At 37.7% G+C, this 25,800-nt stretch overlaps 1 protein-coding gene across 1 annotated transcript; it reads right to left on the bottom strand.

Moving 5' to 3' along the window:
* Window positions 1-36: 36 nt before the first annotated feature.
* Window positions 37-24,377, bottom strand: PCYOX1 (prenylcysteine oxidase 1). The gene is made up of 6 exons (XM_051975467.1): window positions 23,736-24,377; window positions 18,812-19,018; window positions 16,067-16,241; window positions 10,175-10,386; window positions 9,612-9,764; window positions 37-3,628 (listed from the first exon to the last, which is right to left on the bottom strand). Exons 1-6 carry the CDS (start codon window positions 23,896-23,898, stop codon window positions 2,967-2,969), a joined length of 1,572 nt encoding a protein of 523 aa, XP_051831427.1. The 5' UTR covers window positions 23,899-24,377; the 3' UTR covers window positions 37-2,966.
* Between the last annotated feature and the right edge of the window lie 1,423 nt (window positions 24,378-25,800).

The following is a 25,800-nucleotide window of genomic DNA, read 5'->3' on the forward strand; positions in this document are numbered from 1 at the left end:
TTTACATTTCTACAGGTAAAATAAAGACACTGGACAGAATGGCATATTTGTTTATTTTCAGTTCACTGTGAGCAAGAAAAAAAAAAGGGGGGGGGGGGTAATGAGGATAAATCCTTAACCAGGCTTTAATTAGATGAAAACTCCACAGGAAATCATTTATAGGGTTAGGGTTTTTTTGGTGGACTATTGGGGAAGGGAAAAGGAGAAGAGCAGGGTATAGTATTTCTTCCTCTAAAAGCTCAGACTAGGATTCATATATAGGTTGTAATATTTAGGCCCCTGAGTTAGAATTAAAGTGACATGGCCTAGGCCTATCTTTTTAACAGTGTAGTAAGAAGCAGAACAATCAAATAGGATAAAACTTGTTCTGGGATCAGGATACTTAAGATAAATTATCCACATTCCCCCCCCCCCCCCCAACTTATCCAGAAGGAGACTCACCATGAAAAAAGAATCAGTCCACAAATCTTTTAGCCAAGAATAGTTCTGTTTTGCTATAAACCCTCTGAACATTGGTGACACTTCACAAAATAACCCTCTAGAAACACATACTGAAGATCCACTACATCAAGAGCAAGAAGAGTTCTACTGATAACTTGCTTCTCTGTCCTAACTTTATTAACAGTGACAGCAAAAACTACTGGTACTTAAATATATAATTGGTATGTTTTTTCAAAGAAAAAAACAGCTAAAAGCAGTGTTAATGACAAACATGATTTTTTTTTACTCAAATCTTGTTATATTACTCATCAGTCAATCTTTAGCATATATACATGGGATGTTATGCTCTATAGCCATCATCTGGAAGAATCTATAAAAGAAGAAACAATGGTTTTTAAACCATTTCTTGATTTTAATAATTAGCCTATGAATGATAAAAGCAGATACAGCACCCTTTAACAACCACATTAGGTAAAAGCTCAATATTTGCCACTAAAGAATGTCAACCATCTATCTCTAGGGCTTTACAAATACAATATTAAATAATGACCCACTAATTACAGCTCAGTATACATAGTTATGAAAGGCAAAATTAATTAATTTGACTTCTGTGGTAGGATTGATTTCCACAACTCTTTGGAGAGTTCTCAGTGCTTTGTTGATAAAAATGTCCTAATGTAATAAAGCAGTAATTCGAATCTGTTTTTTTGTATATAACCTAAGTTTTTGCTAGTTATCATTCATATAACTAATTCTAATTAAGTACCTGATCTTCTCTGACAGTAGGCAAATTGGGAATTGGCTCTATTTGAATTTCCCATTCTTCTAAGTGACAATTCTCTCAAATTATATCAATTCCCAATGTTCTCTTTCCCCTTCTCAAACCCCTAATGGATTAAAGGAATTCTGGAAAAACTTAGCATGGAATATCTTTTTCACATGAATCTCAATGTGCATTTTGTAATTTGTTTTTCTTTACTATTTTTTGGAGTTCCATTATAACAAGATTTTATATAGACACAGGGCAAGCTATTTGCCATCTATTTTTCTCCAAGTACATACTAGCCTACTATGGGTATTATCACCCGTTGGCTAATTTTGATCTGTTTTGCCCACTGTGGTCAGAGATTTGAAGGCTGTAGCAACTCCTCTGGGTTACCCCAAAGCTATTAAAAAAATACACTTTTGCTAGGGATTAAAAGCTGAAGAGTATCTTAAGGTGTGGAGTACAACTCCACCATCTTTATAAATAAACTCAAGCCCTGAAAGGTTACATAGGTTCCTAAGGATTGACACACTCAGTAATTATCTGAGGCAGGATTCAAATCCTGGTCTTATGCCAAGTCCAATATTCTGTCTTCTACAATATGCTTCAATCTGGTCTGACTGAGATGTGGTAAGGCTACTTCCAGCCTTAACTCAAATCCTTCAAATAGAAAGTTGGTTCTAATGTTTTAGATGTAGAAATGAAATTTTTCAATAGTATTCACTGGGGTAGAACTTTTAAAAATTCCGTATATAGCTACCTAATTAAAAAAATACAAAGGCAAGAACAAAGTTTTAAAAGCATACACTTTTCTCATTCTTAAAATGGACTTGTAAAATATAATCTACTGAATATTAACACTAAAGGGAAATAGTGGTTAAGTCAAACTTTAGAAGTGGACCTAAGTACAGAAAAATTTCCTGACTCATCAAATGACAAATAATACTCAATACTGGTTTTCCTTCAAAGTTGAATTCTATTGACTTCTGTCTTAATATCTTTGAGGCTATATTATTAATAAGTACCTGAGCCGTATCCTTTAAAAAATAAAAATAAAAAAAGAAATGAAAACCACAAATAGAGCAACAGAATTGAGAATTTGGCTTTCAAAGAGGAGAAGAGATATTTGGCAATGGTATAGTTACAATGAAGAGGGAGAAGGTATATAGTATTGAAAAAGAAAATAAGTTTATCCCATTACTGATAGCCTTCAGGTACTAAATTATGTCTCAGAGCTAGGAAGGAAAGGACTTTATAGAGATTATTTTCCCAGTCCTTTCATTTCCCAGATGAGGAAAAATTAAGGCTCAAAAAGAGCCTCATGCCCAATGTCACACAAACGAGTAACTCTTACCTCCAACTCCAGTGCTCTCTCCACAACAATTTCCACAAAACCAATGAAGACTATTCCAAAGTTGGGAAAATTTTCAAATTAATTGATAAACACAACTGTTCTATCAAATTCCTTACTTTTGCACCTAGTTTCAGCCTTAACTGAAAAAGGTCCTCAAAGATTCACACAGCAATGTTAAAGACAGAATTACAGGCAATAATTATATGTTCATCCTTGACTGAACCCTTTACCTCCTTCAAACCCACCACTGATTTACTTTCGTTCAAGTAAGGATAATAACAAATCAACTATATCTAATCCAATGCCATCATCCCTGGCTCGGAGGGACTCAACCCTTTCTTGTCATCTTGGGATTTCATTGGGGAGTATGGGAGGAAGGATGAAGAAAAGGAAGTTGGTGACACTTCAAAGCTCTGTTTTGAGTTTCTCATACAATCCTTCTTGGTCAATCATCTCTGTGTTCCCATACCAACGGTGGTAGGCAAGGAGCGCTGCATTATGGGCTGCAATGGCACTCATTTCCATTGCACTTGCCGCCCACTCTATGCCATTGAGATAGTATATCCGATCATGGAGTATGATGGGAGGGCACTTCTCTGGAGGCTTATAGTGAGGGTATGCAAGCCATTCCTTCTCCTGAACAGAATCATGAGATGCAAATAGCAAATTAAGCTGCTCCTTGGTAAGAGATTCTGAGGAAAATATTTTCCAAACAGTTGAACCAGTTGCTGGCTTAGATTGAAGGTCAGCCTCTCTTTTTACAGAGGACACTGCTGAGATGCTGTTAATAAACAGATTTGGATTATCAGTGGTTAAAATGTCAGTAAGATGCAAGCTATCAGTTGCCATTAAGCCAAAGAAAGATGCATTTAGTCTCCCATGAACAAAAGTGGTCACCAAGTGATGGTAGTATTGATGAAATTCTGGGATGGGTGGATCAAAGTTTAGAAAAGTGATATTGGACATTTTGCGGTTCAATGGAGTAGCCACCAAGACAATGTCGTAGAGGTCTTTATTTATCCCTGAATCTGTTTTGTAGGTGACTTCATATGCCTTCTTTGGTCCTCCTGTAGGGAAAAATCACATTTTCATGAAAATTTTCTATAACGGCACTTTTACTTTGGAGGATAACATCATATTGCAGGAATAAAAATAACATCTTCTTATATATTAATACATTTATGATTACATAGGTGTAATCAACACCACTTTCCACTATTTCTCTACATTCCTTCGTGATTATTTCCCCTTTAACCTCACCATGCATTTCTCAATGTTTTTCTCAAGAATGTGTCCTCAGAGTTCTTGACTGGAAGGCAAGGACCTAAGTTCAAATCTTGCCTCAGACACATCATAGTGTGAACTGACCAACTCACTAAGTCTTTCTAGTCTGCTTTTTTCATATGTAAAACGAGGGCACTAAATGAGATGATCTGAAATGCCTTCCCCCCTCCGCTCCTCCACCTCTTCATACTTCCCAGCGCACAATACACTTCTCCCTTGCTGTCTTTTATGGAATTCTGAGGATCACAATGAATTTATCATTATGCTTCTTTGAGACTGTGAGTTTCATGGAAGTAAGAACCATACCTTAAATTTCTTATTCTTCCAAGTTCTGTATAAATAGTTTGTATAAAGTATGTACTTATTATCTGCATACTAAGTAGACAACCAATAAATGATGAATTCACTTGAACATCGGAGAGCACTCACTAAGAATTTCACAATGACCAAGGATTTCAAGCCTCTGAGTAGACATTGTTAGATTCATGCTAACAGGCCCTGGAACCACTAAATTCTAGCACTAACCACATGCAAATTATTTTACATGTACTTTATTCTTTGTCATCTTGGAATGAACTTACAGAGATGTCAATGAATTTATGTTTGTTTATTCTTGCCTGTAGGGATATAAACATTAGAGTTGCCATTAGAACTCAGAAATATCAGATCCAGAGCCTTCTGATGCATAAGGCCTGTGGAAGGCCTGCAATACATGGGAACGTTCCACTTATGGGGTAACTTTATGAATATGCCTTCTTTCCTGCCAACTTGGGATAAGTTGGAACAGAGTATAAAGTCATACCATGAAGAAAATCAGAATCCAATTCTCCCTGTGCAACAAGAGAACTGTTCGGTTCTGCAAACATATATTGTATCTGGGATATACTGCAACATATCTAACATATATAGGACTGCTTGCCATCTAGGGGAGGGGTGGAGGGAGGGAGGGGAAAAATCAGAACAGAAGCGAGTGCAAGGGATAATGTTGTAAAAAAAATTACCCTGGCATGGATTCTGTCAATATAGTTATTATAAAATAAAATTAAAAAAAAAAAAAAAGAAGAAATCTGATGATCAGGTATCTTTGCTGGCAATGGCTAAAGAAAGCTTTCCTAACCAAAGGATAAGAGATTATCAAAAAAGTTAAAATATATAATTCTGATTCCATAAAATTAAAAAAACTTTTGGTTTGACAAAATCAAGAAAACAGAGATAAGGGAATCTTGTTATAGTTACCTTACAAGACTTTCAAATAACACAAATCCAGGAGGGATAAATAATACATGGGCTGACAAAGTCAGGATCCAAAAGTTCCCAACAGGCTATATATAATCTAGAGGTTGGCTCTAATAAATTTAAAGTTAAAAAATTTAGGGGATAAATATTAATAATTTTAAATGTGTTTTTTTTTTTTTAATCAAGCATTAAGATGGGGAAATCAACCAAATATAACTATTCTTCTAAAAAAGATCTGAGGATGTTGGCGAACTATAAACTCAATATGGGATAGAATATTTCAAAAAGCTAAGGAGAACTCAGTATTTATTAAAAGTCACAATGGTAGGAGCAGCTAGGTAGTGCAGTGAATAGAGCATCAGCCCTGAAATTAGGAGGACCTGATTTCAAATCTGATCTCAGAAACTTAACACTTCCTGGTTGTGTGACCCTGGGCAAGTCACTTAACCCCAATTGCCTCAGCAAAAAAAAAAATAATTAAAAAAAAAAGTCATAGTGGCAGGATTAAGCAAGTGATAGCCCCATTATACTCTGTTCTGATCAGATCACATTTGAAGTACTACATCTGTTCTGGGCACATTTAAAAAAAACACATTCATGAGAAATTGAAGAATATCCAGATAAAAAGGACCACGATGGTGATAAAGTTAATGTCATATTGGGATCAGGATAAATGGAACTGGAAATGATGAAAAAAGAAGACTTATAGAACAAGAATTATGGGATCAGTGACTGGAAGTGTAAAGGGAGAGGGAGTCAGGACAAGAAAGAGGACTTAAAATATTTGAAGCACCATCTTGTAAAAGAAACATCAGACTTGTTGATGTCAGAGGTTATCTCAGAGGCCAAAACTAAGAACAATATATGGAAGTCAAAATGTGCAGATTTCAGCAGGGTATAAGAAAAAACTTCCTAACAATTGTTGTTGAATCTCTTTTCAATCGCGTCCAACTCTTTGTGACCTCTTTTGGAGTTTTCTTGGCAAAGATACTGCAGTGGTTTGCCATTTTCTTCTCCAGTTCATTTTACAGATGAGGAACTGAGGTGAATGGAGTTGAGTGACTTGCCTATGCTCACACAGTTAATAAATAAGTGTCTGAGGTCAGATTTGAACTCAAGAAGATGTCTTCTTGACTCCAGGCCTGGTGCTCTATCACTGTGCTACCCAGCTGTCCTAACAATTAAGATTGATTCAAAAATGGAGTAGGCTGCTCCAGATAATAAATTTTTCATGCTATATAAGTCAAGTGAAGATTGTAGGACCATTGTTCACATATGGGTTAGATTAGATGTCTCTGAGGTCCCTTCCAATTTGAATTCTGTGATCTTGCCTTTTCACATTATTGAGAAAATTAAGCTATTCATCATGAGTTTCATCTCCCTTACTCAAAATCTTCAAATTCATCTAAATCTTTACTTATCCTCTGCAACTTTGCTCTCGTCAACCAGGAAGAACTGGCTTTGTTCCTTATCAATGCCAATCCAGCCATCTGTGTACATGATCTCAATTCCCTACTATTTTTGGCAAGTTTGCCCTACAAATCTCTCTGTGTGTCTCATTTTCAATCTCTCCTTATCTACCCCCTCCATTAATGATGCTTTAAAATCTAACCAGGGAGTCTCCATCCTTGAAAAACCTACACTTGACACTACCATCCCCAGAGTTCATTATCTTATACAAGTTCTACCAATATGGCTTCCAACCATACAACTCTACCAAACTGTTTTCTCCAAGATTCCTTATGAAAATCTAGTGAACTTCTTCCAGTCCATATCCTCTTTAACCTTTCTTATTTCCTGACACTATTGACATTCTCATCTCCCCTGACTTTAGTAATACTACTCTCCCCTGGTTCTCCTTCTCCATGCTCTTTTTTCAGTCATTCTTTATTGGTTCATCATTTAGCTTCTGCCCCCTAAACTTAACTTGCTCTAAGACTGTCCTGGTTCCTCTTCTTTTGTAACTTTATATTGTTTACATTACTGAACTCATGGCTTCCATATTTTCAATCATCTCAGCTCCAATCACTTTTGAAATTCAGTCCCATATTTTCAATTCCCTACTAGCTGTTTCATCTCCCTCTCTCAACTTTTACAAACCAAAAATTCTGCTCATCTTTAAGGAGCCTCATTCCCCCAATTATGAAAATTCTTAACCTGATTATCATCTTGAAGATTTTTCCCTCACCACTCTCATTCATATCCAACCTACTGACAAGTCTTGAGTCTACTTCTGTATCTCTTTCATCAATACTATTATCTCCATGTACATTCCACTTAGTTCAGGCTCTCAGAATTTCTTGCCTCACTTATTATAATAATTTGTTAAATAGTTTTCTTCAATTCACCTTCCAGATAGCTCCCCATATTCTCTTCCTAAGGCACATGCTTGACCATATCACTCTAACAATCAGAAACATTCAAATCAAGACAACCTTTGAGATGTTACCTTATTATCTACTAAAATTATAACATTAACAACAACAAAAGCTAAAGCAATCTATATGTACAATTGATGAGTGGCTGAATAATTATGGTTTACTAATCTAACAAAATATTATAGTGCCATAAAAACATTACATCTGAATCATACAAGTTAATTTTAAAAGAATTCCACAAATCAGAGAAGAATGGCAGGATCCAGAACTGCGTACACACAAGCCAATTATATTTTTTAAAAAGAAAGCAAAAGCATAACTTACAGAATTTCAGATCAAACAAGGAGACATACGACAAAAACTTTTTTGTTTATAATTCATTTAGTTCTGCCTTTTAAGGAGTTTTTAAATAAAATGTTCTAATCTTTATTTTACTTTGAATGTTTATTATAGCACTTGTTTTTTATTGACAATTATTATTATAATAAAAATATTTTTAAGAAGAATCTTTAGAGGTTCTCTATTACCTTTAGAGAAAAAAATACATAAATACCTTATACCTTAGTCTCATATTTAAGGCCCACTATAATCTGTTCCAACCTACATTTTCATCCTCATTTCATTTTTATTTCAGTCACCCAGTTATGCGTAGGCCCATCTCCAATTATGCTTTACTTTACTCTTCAACCATCATCATCATCTTTTTATCTGGAACTAAATCAAATCACTATTTCCAATGGAAAAGTATGTTAATCTACTTCCCCCTCTGGCTCTATTTGCCTTATGTGTGACAATCAAAACCAAAACATCCTTCCCCCATTTCTAATTTACTATCAAAGTGTAGTCTCCTATTAGAATGTAAATTCCCTAGGCAGGAACTATCTTTGTCCATGAATCTACAAAACTTATCACAGTGCTAAATTCAAAATAATCACTGAATAAGTAACATCTTAAAGGTTATCTAGTTTTGAATTTATCTGATATGATGATAAGGTCAAACATGTGCCATAGAAAGAGAATTTTGGGAGCTATCTGGAGGGTGAATTGAAGAGGGTGAATTAACAAATTATTATAGGTGAGCCAAGAAATTCTGAAGGCCTAAATAAGGGGGGTATACATGGAAATAACTGTTTATGAAAAAGATGCAGAAATAAACTCAATAAGACTTCTCAATAGGTTAGAAATGGATGAGGGTAGTGAGGGAGAGGGAAAAGCTTTCAAGGAAAATTATCAATTTTAAGAATTTTTGTGATTGGGAAAATAGGGCTTTTCAATAGTAAGCAGGATAATTTTTTCATAAATTCACCTTTACATTCTCTCTGTTTTAGTCATATCAGCCCAGGAACTATGGCCTAAAACTGACAGTTCAACTCCCCTTTATGGGCACTTGCCCAAAGTGTCCCCCCACAGCTAAAATATACCTGCCTCTTCATCTCTAGCATAGCTGGATGGCAAAGTGGATAGAATGCTGGCCCTTGAGTCACAAGAAGATTCATTTTCATGAATTCAAATCCAGCCTCAAGACACTTACTCAGCTGTATGATCCTGAGCAAATCATTTAACCCTGTTAAATGTTAAACCTGTTTCCTCATCCATAAAATGGGTTGGAGGAGGAAATGGCAAACCACTCCAGTACCTTTGCCAAAAAAAAAACAAAAAACAAAAGCAAACAAACAAAAAAATGAAGTCACAGAACAGAAAAGACTCAACAACTTCTCTTATTCTCAGAATGGTTATCTTCCTTCAACACTCAGGTTAGCAGCCACTTCCTTTTTGATGCCTTAGGTCATTCCACCTCATCCTTCAGCCTCTAGCTGTTAATATTTCTTGTGTTTTCAAATTGTTTTGAATTTACTTATTCGAGTACAGGTTTTATACCATAAATATAATCTAAATTCTTTTAGGGTAGGGACTGACTGCTTAAATTCTGGTTCTGTATTGAGTGTCTAGCATAGTGTCCTGCATATAGTAAGTGCTTGACCAATGTCTGTCAAACTGAAATGAACACATAAATGGTAAATTTGGGATGAGGGGGTAGAAAGGAAAAGAAAGATTTCTCTGACTACCTTCCCTCTGTCCCTCAAACACTAAATAATCACCTTCTGGAAAAGTTTAGGAGGAAAAAAACTGAAAAACTTGCAGAGAAGCTTACCTGTCTGTGTGATCCTTGCTTTCTCCTCTATGTGCATGACTGAGCCAGAGATAAGCAAAGCTCTGGAAAACTGAAGGAGCTCTTCACAAACACGTTTATTTCCACCTTCCACAGACCACAGTCCAGAATCTGTACCTGACAAGGACACTGCACCTGTCAGAGGGAGACAAAAGTGTTTAAATAGGCAGATGGGGCATGCAAGAAGGCTTCCCTCCATCCACTTTCCCCACTTTGGTTAACATTGTTCCACAGCTCAGAACTGCAATGGAATGGATGAAGTTATGTTTAGATCTTTCATGGTTCTTCATCTAATGACTAAGAGTAGGAGAAGACTGATTTTATGTGAGTTTCATTTTTATTTCCATTAGATATTTGCTAGATTTTTTCTAAACAGAGAGCCAAGAAAGAAAGCATCTTCTGTTCTTCATGGACTTTGTGGAATAAGAGTCATTCTAATACAGAGATGGTACAAAGAGGTCAAGGCTGTTCCAACCATAGCACGACTCTTTGAGAAAACACATTTCTTTGAGTAGATCCAAAGCAGACGGAATATGCTGACTTACCTACAAAGCCATTGATGCTTGTGCTCTGGCCATAATTGACCCTCATGGCGGGAGTAACAATTTCATTGAGGAATTTCTCTGAGAAACCTGCTTTCTGAAGGGACTGGAGAATGGTCCGGTTGAGCATTCCAGTGAATTCATCCCCTCCTAGGGCATGCAGTAAGCCTTCCACACTACTAAAAGAGTAGTCATGGGACTGATAGCGGTAAATCCTTTATTGAAAAGAGGGGAAAGAGTCATTAAGCACCAAAGAGAATAATTCCTGGCCCCACAGCTGGGGCTTCAGAAGCTGTCAATGTGAGAAGGTGAGGAAGAGATAAGTAGAGATAGAATAAAGAAGAAAGAAATGGTATTATGCAATCAAAAACAATAGACGGTTGAATATTTCTAGCCCTAGGGCCTCTCCTGGGTTTCATTCCCTGGTATGTACTGCTTGCTGGCTATATCTACCCTTTTTTGGTAATACAATCACTATACATTCAATGTTTCCAAAAGTGGTGAGATTAGGATTCCTAGGGAGTTAAATTATGAGGTTAGTGGCAGGTTTGGGGTTCAGATTAACAAATGAAGAGGTTTGGCTCCCCTAGATTTCTCTAGGATTCTGCACAGGGCAGGGAGTTGTGGGAACCCCTTCTGGTGTGCAGAGGTCCTTCGTAAAGGAATTTATGAACCTGAAAAGCTAGATTGATAAAAAGAAGTTTATTACTGGCATTGGGAAGTCAGCCTTTGCAATTCCTTAGTGGCAAAGTCCCAACAGAGAAGTAAAATTTCTAGCAGAGAAATCCTGACAGAGAGATATAAAGTCTCATTAGGGAAATAGGTGAAGATAAAGAAAAGGTAACGCTGAAAGAGAATATCATTCCAGCAGGCAGAGGTTGCTGCCATGCCATGCATAGCAAAGTCCATGAAAAACAGAAAATGCTCTCGTTCTTGGTTCTCTGTCTAGGTCCTCTGCAAGGACTGAGCCCAAAGTTGTCATTTTTATAAGGAAATCTGAGACAGAAGTTTCAATTGAATGAGATTCCCTCAATGTGTCACTGCCCCCAAACCTAGATGAGATCACTTACTGGGAATGGTTTTGAGCCAACAATAGGGGTCAATAGAAATCTAGATGTCCAGCTAAATGAGATTACTTCAACTAGTCCCACCAAGATAAACACTTTATCTTGGTTGCTTGGGGCAGGTCTCACAGAGAAGCAGGGTTCAAGGAGAATTTCTCTTTGAAGGAGTTTTCAGAAAGTTTCAGGCTCCCCTTGCCAAAATCAAGTTCATAGTCCTCTGCAGAGAGGGAAAAAGATAAAGAGGCACAGCAAAGAAAAGAGGGAGAGGTAGAGGGGTAGAGAAAAGAGAGGAAGAGAAAGAGAGGAAGAGTGAAAGGAAAGGAAAGGAGAAAGGAAAAAGGAGAAAAGAGAAAGGAGAAAGGAGAAAGGGAAAGGGAAAGAAAGGGAAAAGGAAAGAGAAAGAGAAAGGGAACAGGGAAAGGGGAAAGGAAAGGGAAGAAGAGATAAAGGGGGAGAGAGGGGGAAGAATGGAGCAAGGAAAAGAGGGAGGGAGGAAAGGAGGGAGAGAAAAAGGAAGGAAGAGAAAGGGAGGAAGGAAAGGAAGGAGGGAGAAAGAAAAGAAAGAAGAGAGGGAGGAAAGGAAAGAAGTGATGCATTTCCTACAAAAGCCCCATTCCCAAATGTCATCATCTCAACCCTGGATGACACTCCACTTTTAATCTACTCTTGAGATCTGTTTTCTCTAGACCTCAAGCTTTGGGTTTTCAACTTGCCCTTCAGCCAGGAGAACATGGGATAACTGACTGGGACAAACACCCCTTAGATACCCTACTGCCATTTTCACACCTCACGCCTCACTTCTTGGAATGAATCCCCACCCCACCCCCCACCCCCCCAAAAAATCTCTATGACCCTTGCCAGCTCGAAGCAGCTATTGAAGAAATCTTTGCCCTTTTATCCCAAATGCATTTGGAGGCGACTGCTTGAGGAGGGAATGAAGAAGGGATCCCGAAACTCGAAAATCTCCTTCAACCCACCCCCACTCCCAACAAGGGAAACAAACAGCTTCATTCTGTTATCTAGATGGGGTTGGTTCAGTCCTGAGCTAAAAGAATTCCAACCCTATTCAATTAAAGATCTTCTATTCAATTCAACTCCACCCATAGGTTTCATTGGGTGGGGTGAGCAGGCCTCACTTGCAGCCAAAGACCTCCTTATAAAAATGGCAATTAAAAACTCATTTCTTTGCAGAGGTTCTAAACATGCTGCACTATGCCAAGGAGGCCTCTGCCCAATGGAATAATATTCTTTTCCAGGGCTACCCTCTCTTTACCCTCACCTATATCCCTAACGAGACTTTATGCCTCTCTGTCAGGATTTCTAACCTTACTTCCCAATCTCTATAATAAACCTCTTTTATTAATCTAGGTTTTCGGGTCTGCAAATTCCTTTATAGAGAATCTCTGCGCTGCCAGAAGGGGGGTTCCCCAAAACTCCCTACCCTTGCGCTGAATCCCAAGGAGGCACAGGGGAGCCAAACCTCTCCATTTGGTTCCCTGAGCTCTGAACCTGCCACTAGACCTTAACATTTAACTCCCTGACCACAAGGAACTCTAATCTCATTTTGGTTCCCTAAATCTAGACTTTGTCGTTTGGTTCCCTGAAAGGAAACCCCCAAACCTAAACCTCATCATATTTTTGGTTCCCTCATCGGGAATCCCAAAAACTAGACTTCACCTCATCAGAAAGAGGAAGGGAAGAAGGAAGGAACGGAAAAAGGGAGAGAGGGAGGGGAAATAAAGAGAGAGGGAAGGCAGAAGAGAGGGAGGGAAGGAAAGAGAGAAGAAATAGAAAAGAGAGAGAGAAAAAGGAAGGAAGGAAGGAAGGAAGGAAGGAAGGAAGGAAGGAAGGAAGAAGAAAGAAAAAAGAAAGAAAGGAAGAAAGAAAAGAAGAAAGAAAGAAAGAAGGAAAAGAAGGAAGGAAGAAAGAAAGAAAAGAAGAAGAAAGAAAGAAGGAAAAGAAGGAAGGAAGAAAGAAAAGAAGAAAGAAGGAAAAGAAGGAAGGAAGAAAGAAAGAAAAAGAAAGAAGGAAAAGAAGGAAGGAAGGAAAAAAGGAAGGAAGAAAGAAAGAAAGAACGAAAGGAAGGAAGAAAGAAAGAAAGATAGAAAAAGAAAGAAAGAAAGAAAGAAACAAAGAACAATTTCATGAAATAGGTAGGTATTGAGATTTGGATAGTTTGAGAGAGGTGAAAGGCCCAATAAAATTTGTAGTGGAAAATTGCATAACAGTGAGGAGGAAAGAAAGAGAAGAAGGGTGAACCAGCCTATGGACGACCTGGGAAACCAGTAAGCTAACACCAGACTTTCCCACAAAATGAGTCAGCCCAATGCTAACTGTAATTCACTAGTCTTCCTTGCTGACTTTATCAATAAGTTGGCAGAAGCTGCTCCATGGTACATTCTAAGACTATAAATTAATTTTGAACACAGCTCCCTGTGCTTCTCTAACTTCTTTAACAGTATCTATCTGTCTGTTTCTCTCCCTCTCTCTTCCCCCTTCCCCCTATATGCGCGCACACACACACACACACACACACACACACACACACCCTTTATGAAATCAAGGGAACAAATACTCCCTTACAGACTATCAATGAGACAAAAAGATATCCTGAAGGAAAACAGATTAACCAGGCCAGTTTCAAGGGGATGCTAATGAATTCTTTTGTGGGCAAATCTTCTAACACTTCTTCTACTATCACCATTTCCATTCAAAACAATGTGAACAGCTTTAAGTTTCTGTTCGGCTCAAAGAAACTGAAACTGGAGAAAATATCTTGCAATTATATGATATTCAGGTTTGGCAAGAATTATGATGAGATGAAATGCAGGTGAATCAGGTGCCTAGCTTCTCCACTGGCCCCAGATTTGCTTGGGTTAATTCCTAACCCTAGCTGTGTCCTAATATGAGATTTCCCCAGATATTCCAGGGAATAGTGTGAATTGCTTTAATAATAAAAATATCATACAGTTCCTTTCAACCTATCAACAAATTAAGCAATTACCCTGGCATGGATTCTATCAATAAAAAGTTATTTAAAAAAAAAAAAAAAGAAACACCACACTTGGAATCAAAAAAACAAAAAAAACAAATTAAGCAACAAAATTAAGCATTTACTAATGTTAAGTACCATATGAAATGCTAGGTATTCAAAGAAAAGCAAATAGTACCTGCTTTCAAGAATGTTAAATTCTAATGAAGGAAACAACATGCAAATAGGTACATATAAGACACACATTATCTTGGGGCAGCTAGGCAGTAAAGTTGATGGAGCACTGGCCCCCAAGACAAGAAGACCTGAGTTCAAATCCAACCTTAGACTCCTATTAATTATGTGACATATAGTAGCTAAATGTGTGCTGCTTAACTGAATTAGATCAAAACACAATTTGCAAAACTCTGAAACTCCTCTTGAAACATGTTTATCTATTGCTGTTGCTGGCTTTTATTTAAAGCTTATTCAGTCACCCTGATTTATATCTTGCCACTGGACCCATATGGCTCTGGAGGGGAAAGTGAAGCAGATGACTTTACATAGCCCAAACTCACTTAAATCCAATTCACTCACAACTCATGGCATCACCTCTATGATGTACTTCAAGAGTGAAGGACAAACAACATTCACTGCTACAGCAGCCCAAGAGAGGTGACCCTTTTCAAACAAGCAATTCCTTACTTGCTAAAAACCACCCAGAGATAAGGTACCTGAACAACAGCCCAACCCTTCCTGCCTAGCTTCCAGGGCTTGTAGGAACAAGTTAACTACTGACTTTTAAAAGGAGAAATTTGTCTCTGGGTTGATGACTGACTCACAAATTTTTGCTCTTTCTAATTAATGATTTCAGTGGCCCTAAAAGATACTTCAAAAGAAAATCCCCTGTAATGAGACTTCACGGACTCCAAAGAAAGAACAAAGCTAAATTTCCCAAAAATTAAGGTTTGAGGAAAAGAGAAATCTATGAGACTTACCAGGTTAAAGAAATAGCAGCAAGTTTATCCCACTTGAACTAAGGAGTGGGTTATGTTACATGGTATGTAATTTGATAATTTGGCACTTAGTTTATTCAGTTGGCAGGACAATCATAGTAATAAATTATTACTTCTGCCACCATCTTGTATCCACAGGCCTCTTTCTCCACAAAGTTCAAAATTAGCCATTCCAATATGCATGTATCCAGCATCCATCCCTAAGCCTAATCTTATCCCAAATTAGGTTTTGTTTTGAAAGAAAATTAGGTTGTGTATAACTATCATATCTTAATAAAAATTCTTAATTACATAAAACCCATAAAGAGATATCCGAGCATTTCAGAAAGAGCATTTGACCTGGAAGTCAGGAGACTTGAACTTGAATCCAGATTTTATCCTGGATGTGTGGTTTTGGGTCATCATCTCACTTTTCTTTAAAAAATGAGAGTACCAATAACTACATTTTTGATGACTACATTTCCTATCTTAAGCGGTTGTGGTGAAAAAGTATTTTGGAAACTTTTGTTTTGGAAACTTTAAAGGGTTACAAAACTCTTCAAGCTATTATGGCTGCTAACTGATCTCAATACGGTGGTACCATTTAATATGGGCAAGTCAGAAAAAGCCTGAACTCTTTCTACCTCTGCTAGCCTGGCTTTAAGGTTGCCATATTCCCTGAGAACATTTCTTCAATTGGAACAATCCCCCTCTGCTTTGTGAATGAAAAAAATCTCTCCAGTAGTCCCTACAATTTTTATGACAATCCTATGCAGTCACTAGGAAATCTGGGAAGCAAAATCCAGAAACTAGAATTCCTGAAGTCCATAAAATTAAGAAATATTTCTTATGATAAAACAATTACCTCATAAATTTGTCTAAGATATCTTCTATCCACATATGCATCCGGAGAAACTGAAATCCATAATGCCAGACAAGCTTAATCATGTTAATGATGAACCAACTGCTCTCTTCAAATACAAGATCCTCTCCATTATAAATACCCATGAGGCCATCAACACTCTGAACAGTGGAGAGATCTGCAAAAATGGAGAGAGGGAAAGCCAGTGATTTTGCTGCACTTTGGACTTCACTTTAAAATAGTTTAATACATTTGCATGGATTGACGGTAGAACACAATAAGTAGGACCAAAAGGACAATGTACATAGGCCACAATGATGCTATTGTTGTTCAGTCACATCCAATTCTTTATGACCCCATTTGCAGTTTTCTTGGCAAAGATTGCCATTTCTTCACCTCATTTTACAGATAAGGAAACTGAGACAAACAGGATTAAGTGACTTGCCCAAAGTCACACAGCTGATATCTAAGGCTGCATTTGAACTCAAGTTTTCCTGGCTCCAGGTCCAGCATTCTACCCACTATACCACCTAGCTGCCCCAAGTACCAAGTATTCCCTAGTATATCTGCTTATTAATCCCAATCCTGACCTCTGGAGCCACAGAGTTTCATTCTAATCTCTTTTCAAGATGAATAAATATCTTACAAAAGATAAGCTAACAAGTTCCCCTTAAATCTCCTCTAGGCTCAATACTTTCAAGTCACTTAAGCTCTCTTTCCTATATTATGGCTGGTGGGCTTTTCTTGGAACTAGTCACCTTCCTCAGATATGCTCCACTTGGTCAGTATTCTTCCTAATATGGAACATTGAGAACCAGCTACAAAAACTCCAGATGCTCTATGACAGTGGCAGGATCCACCAAATCACAGAACCAGGATATGCAAAAGGATCCTCAGAGGCTAAAATCTTGGCTTTGCCAACCCCTGTGTAGGTGCCCTTGGTAAAACATATAACTTTTGCAGGTCTCAATTTCTTTATTGGTAACAGGACAGGGTTAATTAAGCTTGATGATCACCAAGGTGCTTCAAGATGGATACATTGTGATGCTTGATTACTATTAGCTAATATCCAGAGAAAGGAAATGAAAAGTCCAAGAAATAAAACAATTTGCTAAAAGCCAAAAGCTTAGCAAATTTTTTTTGAATAATTTATACTGATGTTTTCTTAGATTTCAACATTAAATCTGTCATAAATATTTGCCCAAAATGTAGCCAGTATTGTAGGTCTAAGACACTAAATTTCCTGAAAACTTTTCCTATCAATGTTTAATTGAATTTACAGGTACATCTACTCCCTGACTAGAACATCTGCTATTTGATATTTGGTTACCTAGTGGTGTGCTATTTTGTTCAGTTCTAAGCCAAGCAACATGAGGTAGGTAAAAATAACAGTTCTGGAGGCAGTAGTCCTGGGTTCAAATCTCTTACTAACTGTATGACCTTTGGCAAGGTCTAAAGGCAGCAGGTCACTAACAGCATTTTTCACCACACACACACACACACACACACACACACACACACACACACACACATCTGCATAAATGAACCCTTTGAATAACTGAATGAAGACCAAAGATAATACAAAGCTCTAACATCTTGCACTGTATCCCTAAATCCCCTTCACTACTTGGACAGATCTCTCAATTCCAAGCTTTGTCTACCCCACCCCTCACCTTTAAATAGGAAGACTAAAAGTGTGGTAGAAAATTCAGAAGACCTGGATTAAAATCCCACCTCAGATATTTATTAGCTGTGTGATCCAAGTCATTAAAAAAAAAATCTCTCTGCTTCAGTTTCCTTATTGGTAAAATAGCTACTACTTTACAAAGAACTTGGGAGGATCAAATAAGATAATATTATAAAGCATTTTGCAAATTTTAAAATTATATTAAAATGCTAGCAATTATTCTTGTTTCTGTAGAAGCTGCATAAAGCCTTAAAACATGGGTTCAAGTCTTGTCTCTAATATTTGACTGTAGGAAAGTCTCTTAACCTCTCAAGTCATTTGTAAAACCATGTAACACTATAAATTAGTTACAGAGAAGCTGGTGACCAACAGTGCTAACTGGTAGTTCCTCATCTAGGAGTCCTCTATGCCAATGAAATCACAGATGTACTCCTTAATCATCATTAATTATTATAATTATTAATAATCATTATATAAGTAATCATGAGTAAACATAATTTCATATATTTGCACACGTATATAAATAATATTTATAATTTCATTATGCCACTATTATTGTTGCTGTTGTTTTTATTATTATAAGGAACCCTATGTGGAATCACAAGATACAGGGTCCAGAGTGGGCTGGCACTAAAAGTGTCTCTGCTACATGCCTTTGTACTGATTGTTCTACTTCTCTGTCACTTCCCCATCAGAAAAATAAGGGGATTTCCCATTTTAGAATATCATAATTTTAAGATGCAAAATCAGTGGCTAATGAACATATCCTCGACAGTCACCACAGCAATTTCCCTGTGGCTGCTCTCATTCATTTGGAGAACAGGTTTAAATTAACAGAACACTCTCCCTACTATCACCATACTTGAAATAGCAAAGATGTTTCCCTTGGATTGTTAAGGAAAATATGATATAATAATTTTTTCCCCAACTAACTTCTTTTGACAGAAAAAGAAAGATAGAAAAATCTCAAGAATGTTAGAGTTTCAGTCCCATGAGTTAAAAATAGCCATAGGTCATCAGACAACACCATCCTGTCTCTAAGAACAGAAAACCCTATGTACCCAGTTCCTTGACAAAGCGCTTCATGTGCAGATTGAGGGGATGGATGATAGAACCCCCAGCCTCGTAGTCTTGCCCTTCAACATTGAGAGTAGCCAGGCGGCCTCCAACCTTTCCTCTCTCAAATACATGGATCTTCATATCTTTCCCAAATTTCTGCCGTAGGTAGTAGGATGCTGAAGTGCCACCAATCCCAGCTCCAATAACAGCTGAAAGGGAAAAAAAAAAAAAAATGAGAGAATTACATTTCTTTCTGAAACCAATGTTAACAGGTAGTTTATCTTTTTGTTTTCAAGTTTTGTATTGTTATTACTGTTTTTGTCCAAACTTGTGATTTTATTTTTATAGGGAATTTTATATATTTATGCAATTTAATTTTTTTAAAATAAAGTTTCTTCAATGTGAGGAAACTCCTTCTACCAACATGGATGAGCAAATCTTCTCCAACTTATTGTTTTAAAGAGAGCCATCGGAAACCCTGAGAAATCAAGGGATTTGGAAATGTCATGAAGTCCGAATATGCTAGAGGCAGGATCTGAATCCAGCTCTTCCTAATGCTGGGGTAGATTCTCTCCCTACTGTACTACACATTCTCCCTAAGAGTTTTCATTAGGTGGTGTAGTTGAGACATTTCTAGTCTCAACTACAGTGAATCTGGGATCAGGAGACTATGTTGTGAAGTCCAGGTTTATTGTTTACAAGCTGTATAACTTGGGCAAATCACTTAGGATAAATTTCATTTTCCTCATCTTTAAAAATTAAATAAAGCAAATATTTATAAAGTAATTAAGACATGAGCACTGGGCTAAGTATTAGAGAATATTCCTATCACTTCTCTCACATGTTATTACAGGTAAAGAGAGAGATAAAGCACTTCATAAAACTAAAAGTGTTATTAACATTTCAGTTATTATTATATCAGATTGCTTGCTGGCTTGGGGAAAGAGGAGGTAAAGAAGGGAGGACAATAAAAATTTGGAACTCAAAATCTTACAAAAATTAACATTGAAAACTACCTTTACATATAATTAGAAAAATTAAATACTATTCATTTTTTTTTTAAATTTCAGTTATTATTAACTGGAATTAAAAGGCAGGAAAGATGGTGGCAAAGAGACTTGAAACAGACACTGGTAAGTAGATATTGATATCGGCAACAAAACCAGTAGCATGAAGGGAGATGAAAAAATCAGTAGCTCTTGGGTTTAAAATGTGATTCTGTTACTATGATATTCAACAAATCATTTAGTTTTCAGTTTTAATTTTCCTCATCTATAAAACGAAGGGAGTTGGCCAAGGCAAAACTCTTTTAAATCTCTTCCAGCTCTATGAATGATCCTATGAATTCCAGACTACAGATAGGTAAGAAAGACTCAGGAAGATGGTATTTGTAGGAATGTGTAACTTGGCACACTTTTTAATATTATTCATTACAGAGGAAAAATTCCTCTCTTATTATGTTTATTTTGTATGTATTTTATTATATCTATTTTGAACATATTTACCATAGGTACACAAATATACATATATCAGCCCTTTGCCCACTAGCAAAGAACTGGAAATAAATAAAAAGGTTGCTTATTAGTTGAGGAATGGCTAAACAAATTATAGAATATAGATATAACAATGTTAGGCCATAAATTTAATAAAAGGGAAGGTTTCAGAGGATTATCCACTGTTTTGATTAGAATTCTTAAATCTTTCAAATTGTTTGTAATTTTTATAATATAAATTGTTCTTCTGGATTCTGTTCATTTCATTTTGTATCAGTTCTCAATCTTTCCAGACAACCCTGATTCCAAATGACCAGTGATGATGAATCTCATCCCTACCCTACTCCTGACAGAAAGGTGATGGGCTAAATGTGAAAAATATGACACTTCTAGAAATGTCCAATTTGTTTGAGTAGGCATGATTTTTTACATGTTTTGTTTTTCTTTTTCCAATGGAAAACTCAAAGGAGAGATAGGAAGGAAAAAAATTAAATGCTTGTTAACTAAAACAAAATTTAAATATTACTCTTTATATACATAATTTCTTTTTTTCTGAATTTTTTGATAGTATTTGATTTTTCCAAACACATGGACAGATAGTTTTCAACATTCATTTTTATAAAACTTTGTTCCAAATTTTTCTCCCTCCCTCCTCAAGCCAGCAAGAAATATGATATAAGTTAAATATGTGCGATACAGATAATTTCTAATAACAGAAAATCCCAACCACAGGCCATAGAGATTTATTTTGTACTAAGTTATATTCACTTGCCAGAGAGGCTCATACTCTCATGCATGAGAGTAAAATTCTTAAGAGGTACAGAAGAAGGGAGAAGGGATTGTGTAATTTTCAAACCTTGTGACAAAAAGGATAGGGGAAGAACAATAACTGAGACTTTTAAATAAAATGCTCCACCTCACACAAAATCAGAGATGTATCAACTGATAAGAATCAAATACTAGTAGATTCAGCAACAATATTGTTTTTTATGCACTTGTCAAACTTTTCCCTGAGATCAGTCCATGAGAATAGAATAAACAATGAAATATCTGGTACTGAATACAACTTTGGCAAAGAAGGCTTTCACTGACTGCACGGCCTTGAACGTGTGGTAGAATATAACACATTATGTTCTGATGATAACTTTTTCTAGTCTTGGCCAATCTGATGCTCAAACAATAGACATTCTATACAGACATGGAGCTCCATCACTGAGCTTTGTAGTCAAGCTTTTCCAGCTTGGTAGGTTCTGACAGAATTTGCTGACATAGCTCTTAGGGAAAACTCGTGTTACACTCCAACATGATGAGATATTGAAGGACTTTACAGAAGTATACAGATACACATATGTTAATGACTCCACAGGATACCATTTCACAAGAGAGACTGGAGAGGTAACAAATAAGGTAATGTGACCTAAGACAAAAATAGACTTATCTAAGGCAACTTAAGGATTTAGGTTTGAATAGAATAGAGTCTGGGCAAGGCCAGCCAACTGCGCAGAAGCCTTTTAGGCAACAAATTTAATCAGACTTTCCATAAAGTAAAACACTTGGTGTCCAGAAGAACTTTTTTTGTGTGTGTATATTTAGGGATTACTTATCAGAATAGAGACTTGGAGGTTTTCTCACTCAATGGCTCTCTATAAAGCCTCTCTATTCCCCCTATACTATGTTTCCTATCTGGCCTTAAACAAATCATTTAACTTTAATATGCATCAGGCTACTCCCTTAAAACAATATAAATTTTACTATAAACAGATAAGTGTGGCTCAGCTTTGGTAGGTTAAATTATCTATACTAAAAAAAAGAACAAATCTAATTTTAAAAAAAGTAATATTGAAATATGCCACTTCACACTTACTCTTCTCATTTCATCTTCAGCAGTCCAATACCTCTCTCCCACCCTCCTAAAACCTCTGATTCTAGAAGGCCTTGTTACCACCAAGAACCAGGAAGAAATAGTCCCCAGCTCACTTTCTTCTGTATCAAAATAATTACTTAAGTGTTACTCCAGATCTATTTAGCTATCACCCATACACGGGAGTATCCAAGCTGTATCCAAAGAACAATCTGTGCTCCTGGCTGGCAGTTTACTCCAAAGGGCTGAGGAAAAGGCTTCTGAGGTCCAAGAGACAAAACAAGTGACCTACTTTGTGCTACTCCAACCCCATGAGCTCACTACAAATGCTAGAGTTTGGGGCCATGAAGAAAGGCAATCTACTATAGTAATTGGGGAGGGGGGGGGGGGGAGAAGCTGTCCAACTGGGAGTCAGAAGATCGAGATTCTAATACCAGCTCTAAAACTTCTGCCTCTGGCTCATCCTTATCTGTAAAATGGACAAATAGACTTTTGCATGTCCTACTTCCAAGAGAGTCCTGCAAAGAAACAAGGAATGGCATCGAATAAACCTGAGATAGTATCATGTTTGACTGCAGAAAAGATCCTCACAAAGCAGTCTCTCTGCTCCGAATTCAGGATGCTCAAAGAGTCTACAAACCTAGGCAGCTTTGCTTGTGATCTAGGACCTACTCCCCTCCCTTCTCATATTCCCCAACTCAGGAACCCACAGAAGTCTGGTTCACATTCTGGAAAGTGGGGATGCACATAAATGTCTAGGACTTTGAGCAGGACTTCAAGAAATCCCCTGGAAATGCCCTGCTGCCTTACAGAATAGGAAACTGAGGTCCAGGAATGAGCTTGGATTAGATGGCTTCAGGTCTCTTCCAGCTCCAGCCCTAGGATCCCCTAATCCTTGGCTGTCAGCACCGACATCCGATACAGACCGCCCCCAGCACAGTAAAGTAGAAAAGAGCATTGCAGGTGGAGTAACAGAATGTCAGTGGAAAGAAACCTTTCAGCACGGGTAGGGGATTCCTATATCAAAGAAATCACAAATCGGATGCAAATTAAAGAAATAAAAAAGTGAGATATTAACGTCTGCCCCTCACTCCACTGCTCTCACTCCATCACCTTTATAGCAGCTGCCCATCTGGCTCATCAGACAGAGAAGGAACACTGAGGCCCAGGAGTCTTAAGAGATTCGCCTAAAATCGTACAACTGGCAGGGCCGGAGTGAGCCCATCTGCTGGCTCTCCCGTCCACGATCCTTCCTCTCTACCGCCGCTACCCCTAGAATCAGGACTAGTCCCGACTCGGCTATTAACTAGCCTGGATCGCTGGAAGGCAAGCGGTCTCAGTTTCCTCATCTGTATTCCGAGCCCATGCAAGACTGGTCATGGCCGGCTGGCTCTAAAGTCTTTTTTTCCCCTCTGGCAGCTGGAGCACTCTAACCCGGGGCGGGCCCTGCTTCTTCCTGCTCTGGGCAAAGGGTGTGCCAAAGGGGGCTGCGCCGAGAACGCGGGTGGGGGACTGGGGGATGGGCATGCATTCCTCCTTTCCTCCCTCAGTCGGCATGCCGGGCTCTCCTACCGATCTTTTCCGGAGGGGCGCGCAGTTCTCCCAGGACCGGGCCGCAGAGCAGCAGCAGCGGCAGCAACATCAGACGAGGCCCCGGGAGGCCCCGGAGGGCGGCCAGACGCTGGAGGGGCTCCGGGCTGCCTCGACGCGCGCGCGCAACACCCTCGTCTTCCATGGCCTTACACGCTCGCTAGCTCGCGCACAAGTGCCGGGGGTGCAGCCAGGTGACCAGGGGGAGGCGGAGCCTGAACGTCCCGCCCCCTCCCCTTTCCCCCCTCCTTCCTTTCTTTGCTCTCTTGGCTCTTCCTTCGGCCCCAGCAGCCGCTAGCCCCGCCCACCCGCTGGAAACTGGGCCCGCGTGTGTGGTGCGCATGCGGGAGAGCGGAATGGGAAACCCGGGAAAAGTCAGAGCGGCCAAGGGAGAATTGCAACTGTGAGCAAAAAACTAAAGAAAATCGTTCATTAACTCCACGCGCATTCTGGAAAGAGAGGATTTTGGAGGTGCAAGGAAACACAAAGGTCATCTGGTCCAAAGCTTCTTAAACTGTGGGTCTCGATCCAAGAAGGGATCGGGTAACAATGTGGACATCGCAGAAATATGATTTATTATCAGTAAATATTTAATTTGTATACTTGTTTTATATACTCATATGCCAGGATCGCTTAAAAATTTATTTTTTTTTACATCTTAAAAACATTTATTAAAAAATTAGAAACAAAATAACAAAAATAATTATTGAAAAATAGAAGATATATGTATACACAAATATATAATGTATATATCATGCATGTATTACATAGTAAAATTTTTATTTAAAATAAGAAAGATGAATGCCCAAAATGAATTCTCATTTTCATTTTTTAAATACAAAAATATGTAGATGAAATGATGAACAAAACTATATGTTAAATGTAATGTAGATTTCAGCAAAAAAAGATAAATCTTTTTAGTAGTATGGAGTAGTAGTTCTCTGTTTTCTATGTATTTATAACTGGAGTACAAAAATCACTGTTAAGTTTAATATCTATAAAGTGATTTCCTAAATATATTCTCAATCTCATCTATTCAAGAACTGTAATAAAGTAAAATTTGATTACCCTTATCTATACCCTAAACCAAGTTCTTTACTAATATATATGCTATAGATATGATTATTTTACTGAAATTAGTGCCATAAAAAGAGAAATATTCATTTTATCTCAATTATTTGACATTGTTATGAACACAGTGATAATATTCTTAATATATCTATTAAATATAACATTAAATTTGGAGCCAAAAAAGTAGAAACTTTAATTCTAAGAATTTTCACTGCTCTGAGACTGTTCTGAGATTACCATAAATCTCAGGAAACTTTTGTTCTGCATTGGGCTTGTCTGGCCAGCAACCTGTAGTTCAAGTTCAATATCAGAACTATATGAGACTTATAGCTCATTAACCACTTAATGATTTACTTAGTTGAAGCATAAAGTGAAATGAGCAGAACCAGAAGATCATTATACATGGCAACAAGTCTATAGACCATCAATTCTTGTGACATTCTCGCTAGCACCCTGAATACCTTAGAATCAGTCGGAGGCTTAAAAATTTCTACAACAAAAAGGGATCTCCATGGGAAAAGTTTTAGGAAATCCTGCTCTAGTCCTGTTTTCTCATTCTACAGTATTTATAAAGCTCCTACTGGATTCAAGACTAAGTGATGGAAAAAAACAGGGTCCCGCAGTGGTAGAATCAATAAGAGAAATAGCAAAATAGCTAGTGTTTATATATAGTACGTCTTTCTTACAAAGCTCTTTATATATTTTACTAGAGGATCTCAAGAGTCCTGGGAGGTAGGTCTACGTTTTACAGATGAGAAATTGAGGCTGGAAAAGGTGAAGTAAATTGCCCCAGGCCCCAACTGCTAGAAAGTGGCCCAAACAAGATTTGAACTCCTTGAATTAAGGTCAAAGAAGGCTCAGGATGCACTCATGAAAAGACATTCATATTAGAGTTGGGAGCAGGGTATGAGTAACAGTAACAAAGAAGCAACTGTTGAGATAGCAGAACCTTGGAATAGTCATATGGACTCCACAA

This window comes from Antechinus flavipes, chromosome 2 (genome assembly GCF_016432865.1).
Source record: "Antechinus flavipes isolate AdamAnt ecotype Samford, QLD, Australia chromosome 2, AdamAnt_v2, whole genome shotgun sequence".
NCBI classification, from domain to species: domain Eukaryota; kingdom Metazoa; phylum Chordata; class Mammalia; order Dasyuromorphia; family Dasyuridae; genus Antechinus; species Antechinus flavipes.

Bases quoted from the DNA above. Each gene is read 5' to 3' on its own strand.
- PCYOX1 (XM_051975467.1), bottom strand. From the start codon at position 23,898: ATGGAAGACGAGGGTGTTGCGCGCGCGCGTCGAGGCAGCCCGGAGCCC. The intron at 9,765-10,174 runs GTAAGTCAGCAT...TCCCTCTGACAG, and splicing joins AAGCATCAATGGCTTTGTAG to GTGCAGTGTCCTTGTCAGGT. The intron at 3,629-9,611 runs GTAAGCTTCTCT...TTTTCCCTACAG, and splicing joins AGCAAGGATCACACAGACAG to GAGGACCAAAGAAGGCATAT.